Source organism: Helianthus annuus, chromosome 16 (genome assembly GCF_002127325.2).
Source record: "Helianthus annuus cultivar XRQ/B chromosome 16, HanXRQr2.0-SUNRISE, whole genome shotgun sequence".
NCBI lineage: Eukaryota > Viridiplantae > Streptophyta > Magnoliopsida > Asterales > Asteraceae > Helianthus > Helianthus annuus.
Genome location: NC_035448.2, coordinates 55,004,019 through 55,008,988, shown reverse-complemented (window position 1 = coordinate 55,008,988; position 4,970 = coordinate 55,004,019). Strand labels below are relative to the sequence as shown.

Sequence of the window (4,970 nt, the reverse complement as noted above, 5' to 3'; positions counted from 1 at the left end):
GTTTTAAGGATCCATAGCTGTTCATATAACACTGCAGTTTGATAAGAACGTTCGTTTTAAAACCATAATTATTTTTAACTTTTTCATTGTGTTTTCTTTAGATTGGAGTTGACAAAGATGACCTAAGTAAAGTATTCATATATCTCACACTTGAGATTCTTTCTAAACAGGTACATTTACATTTTTCCTTTTCCTCCGAGTAACATGTATATCATCCTTTATTAGTATGAAATATGTCTAACTGTCTTAAGCGATCTTATCAATTTTTATCAGTGTTTGCAACTTTCTTTCCCCAACTGCTGTTGCACCTGAATGCTGCTGATCCATGGAATACCAAAGCGGCGGATCCTCTTTTAAGTGACAAAGAAGATTATGAACAAAGAGTCAGAGGTACTTAAAATCTTCTTTGTACTGTTGTCAAAATATTTCATACTAATAAAGGTTATCAAAACCCGGATTTTAGTCAGTGAACATTGCAGTTTGACTTTTGGAGGCACTATTCCAGAGTTGGCTCCAAAACCCAGATTTTAGATATGAACTTCAAAACTTTTTGAGTTCGAGTTATCCGACTAAGTTTGGAAGTGAAGATGTTGATGGTGAAGAAGCGGATGATGGCAACGATGATGACACGGATATGATTTAAAATTATGACATTTTAGATGTTAAGTAGTTTTATGATGTATTAGTGACTTAAAACGATTTCGGATTGTGACGTTTATGTAGTTTACGCTTATGTAGTTTATGTTTGGTTAGTTTTTGTGTGTCGTGAACCATAAATGGACAAGTTTTAATAAGAAAAAAAACTGGAAAAAACGAAAAAACCAGAAAAATCCAAAAAAAAGGTTTTAGTGGCGACACTAGTCGTCGCTATTGATTAACAGGCTTTAGCGACGAAATCAGCAATAGCGGAAACATGCTTTAGCGACGAAAATCAAGCAATAGGGACAAAGCAGTGGCGGCGACAGCTTTAGCGACGACAAATCGCCGCTATTGCCTTTTTCTAGCTTTAGCGATGATTTTGCTAGCTTTAGCGACGATATTTGTCGCCCCTAAAGCTGATTTTCTTGTAGTGAAACAACCCAAGCCATTGGATCATCTTCTCATAAAGGGCCAAGATCAAAACTTTTTCAACTTCACAGGGATCAACTATTAGCGACGACGCTAATAGTAGGTATTTCTTGTAGTGATAAGCAACTTTGTTTAAGTTTTTAAATGTACGAGTTGAATGTATATGTTGAAAATGGCAACTTTGTGTAACTTTGTTTAAGTTATTGATCACTTCATAAGAAATTTAATAGTTCCGACAAGTCGTATAATCTGGAAATCCATCTCCGACGAACGTTCGGGCAAACCCACCGGCATAACCAATAGCGGCGATATGCGTATTAGCGACGACATTTTGTTCGTTAGCGGCTTACTATTAGCGATGACCTCTTTACCAGCGACATGTGGCTGCTAAAACTATGCTTTCTTATAGTGATACAATCTAAATATATAAAAAAAACATTAATGTATAAAAATTACAATAAGACAATTCAACTTTCTTTTATGCTTTCTTGTAGTGATACAATCTAAATATATAAAAAACATTAATGTATGAAATTACAATAAGACAATTCAACTTTCTTTTAAATTCGGTCGAACAAAATCATGTGGCCAGGACTATTGGTTTCCGTGTTTCATATTTGTATCGATTATTCCCGATATTAAGTTTTTTTTTTATTAAATCTGTTGAAGCTTTAGGTAAAAAAATAGTATGACACCCAAAAAATGACACCAACAACATAAAATGTGCAAATTAAGAGCAAGTAACTGGTGTCCAGTATTTTTATAAATGTAATTATGTAAGTAAACTTTACATACTATTTTACAACTAGCATTACGACCGAAACTAGTTATACATTTCCCCTTAACAAGGTCATGAAAGCCAAGTGTGTCCCTTAATTCATCACTATAAACTACATTTCGAATAAGATACATAGGAAAAGCTCAAAAACTTTATATGCTTGCAACAACACAAAGACCTTTACTAGTCAATATGGACCCAAATACCCTGTCCAGGAACCCCAAGGCGATTGACAAACAACACATAGTAACCAGGTGGCGCAATCTTTCCTGACGGTGGCGCGAGTGCGGTGATAACGTTATTTTCAATCTTCTTAATCGGAGGAACAATAAGTCTTTGATTTTGGGAGAAACCATGAGTTGTAAATGGTGGGTAAAGTATGGTTATCTTAGCCTCACCGAGCTTCAACTGTATTTTAGATTTGAATGTGACTGTTACCTTAAAAGGTGCTCCATACTTCAACACCTTATCAGTACAAGCGGCATTGATTTCAAGCCTGTCTTTGTTGAGTGCTTTGTCCAAGTACGGAGGGTGGAATTTCTCGGCTCGCAACTCTGTCGGGTACGGGACATTGAAAGTGTAGAACTGGTGAGGGTTGCTGCCAACGACCAAGATCTTTGTGTCAGGTAGCAATGCTGCACTGGAATGGTACATCCTAGCAATACTTGTAGGACGCATTTCTTTAAACCTTTGACCCATAGGCTTAAAAGGAGAATATATGAGTGGGGTAAAGTTAGGATCTATAGCATTCTCCCAGGCAGCAACACCCTTTTTAGCGCCATTTAGGATGATGAGCTCTCCTGTTGGAAGGTGTAACATATCACCCATCACTCTTGGTGTTGGCATATCTTCTTCTTGTTCCCATTTTGCAGCATTCATCATCATTGGATGGATTCTATGACAATCTCTTAAAGCTGGAACAAAAACCTTTTGCTGGGCAGGCTTTGCATCAACCATTTCAAATGCCTCCGGATTGTTACCACCACAAACAACGACTTCAACGTTAAGAGGATGCGAATTGTCTTCGGACATTTTGAGGGGAAGAATAGCAGACACACCGGAGGCCGGGTAGTTTCGCGATCCCCCTGGTAACCTAGGATATTCTAATATAATCTTTCCTGTTAAAGGGTTTAAGTGGATGGAGCGATCGTTGGCGAAAATGAATACATTTCCATCAGGAAGTAGGTAAACAAACGGGTAGAGATTGTTTTCGATGAATCGGTAAAGTCCCTTAGGAGGGGTACATGTTTCTTTGAGGAAAGGCAAGTCGAATCTCATGGGTTTGAAGTCTAGTGATGGTGGCACGACCTCTACGCTGAAGGCGTCCCGACCGCCTACCACTATTGCTCTCCCATCTTCCAAAACCTGATTAGTTGCATACCTGTGATCGGTTATATTTTAGTGATCATATGATAATACAATGTATTTAGCTATATAGTGGTTTTATAATGTATGCACAATTGGTAGCTTTTTTTTTTTGCATACCATCTGTTGTCACCAAGAGCACCTTTTCTGTCAATAAAGTTGGCATTCAGATTATCTTTAGGCAGCATTCTAACGGTTTTTACACCAGTGAAGGTACCTCCGGTAGCCATAAGGTTACCATTAGGCCACAAGTTTCCTGATGAGCACCATGGTTCACCTGACAACTGCCAGAAACACAAGGTGACGTTAACATTTATATTTATGATGGTCCAGAAGAAATTTCTAAACAAATCAATAAATGATATTGGAAAGAAATTAAATGTGGGAAATCCGGTCCAACTGATAGCCAGCCTGGTCAACAATAGACCTCTGGTCTGCTTCCCTGTCCAATCAGTCTGGACCGGCTGGTCCGGTCCAATTCCGAAAACACCGGAATAAAAACAGACATATCGATCAATGATTGTGAAATATATTAATTTTCGAGTAGGTCATTATTTGATATTTTAAGTTTTGAGATAACTACATACCTTACATGTGTCAAAGGAATGTAATTTCGTTTCAAATTATCTTAAACCCCCAGTAAATAAATTGATTTTCCAACAATAAATATTAGCTATCTTCATATTTTGGCAATGGTTCATCAGAAACATACCACAATGGGTTTAACTTTTCTGTTAATCCAGTCGTAAGAAACCGCATGAGCGAAACAATCTGGCTGGTCGTTTACATCTATATTAACCGGACAGTTTCCCTTGGGAGTCAATTTTAAAGCAGAAGGCCCAAGTGTTGTTGCATCAAACCAGACCACCCTATCGTTCGGCATCAATTGGAGTTGCATCGCACCCACACCCACATTCTTATGATCGATATCCCAATGCCCTCTAGAATTTGTCGTAATCTCCGGTTTTGTGTAATCGACTCCACCAATATGATTGGTAAGATTAGGATCTATATTCCGTCCTGCAGAAAACACGAAGAATCGAGGGAGGAGGATGAGGAGGGTGACATAGGTTTTGAACAAAGAATCCATTGAATCATTTAGCTGTTTACAACATCATCATACAATACCCTTTATAATGTATGAGCTAAAAAGTTTGTGGATAAAACACAAGCGAAAATCTAGAGGAGAATATATTCTACCAATAGTTTAAGGTTATTATTAACCATAAACAATCGAAAATATATGTTTTAGATTTCAATATTGCATTCTAATTAAGGGCACAAATTATTTGTTATCCTAAACTAAATGTTTTTGGCGCCACAGTGAAAAGTGCGGTTAATTTTTTTCAATATGTACGGAGGCTGTTTGTTTACCTCTTAATGAGGCTCTTAATGGCCTCTTACTGGTTCAGCACTTAATGGTTCAGACTGTTTATTTCACGAGAACATGTCTGAATGGTTCAGACATTTGCCTCTGAATGGTTAAGATTTATACAGAGTCTGAATGGTTAAGACCTCTAATCTGAATTGGCCAGACATTTGCATCTGAACGGTTAAGTATCATACAGGCTCTTAATGATTCAGACCTCTTACTGGTTCAGCAGGCTCTTAATGGTTCAGACCTCTTACTAGTTCAGCACTTAACCATTCAGATGTTGCCAAACAGCCCCTACATCACAATCACAACTTTTTTTCTTTTATAATAGAGTAAATTACAAAAATCATCCTTTATGCATGTCACTTATTGCAAATTGTGTCT

At 37.5% G+C, this 4,970-nt stretch overlaps 1 protein-coding gene across 1 annotated transcript; it reads right to left on the bottom strand.

The window, feature by feature from the left end:
* Positions 1-1,798: 1,798 nt before the first annotated feature.
* Positions 1,799-4,311, bottom strand: LOC110917811 (putative aldehyde oxidase Art an 7). The gene is made up of 3 exons (XM_022162256.2): positions 3,924-4,311; positions 3,332-3,495; positions 1,799-3,227 (listed from the first exon to the last, which is right to left on the bottom strand). The coding sequence occupies exons 1-3, from the start codon at positions 4,299-4,301 to the stop codon at positions 2,030-2,032; spliced, it is 1,740 nt and encodes a 579-aa protein (XP_022017948.1). The 5' UTR covers positions 4,302-4,311; the 3' UTR covers positions 1,799-2,029.
* Positions 4,312-4,970: the final 659 nt, after the last annotated feature.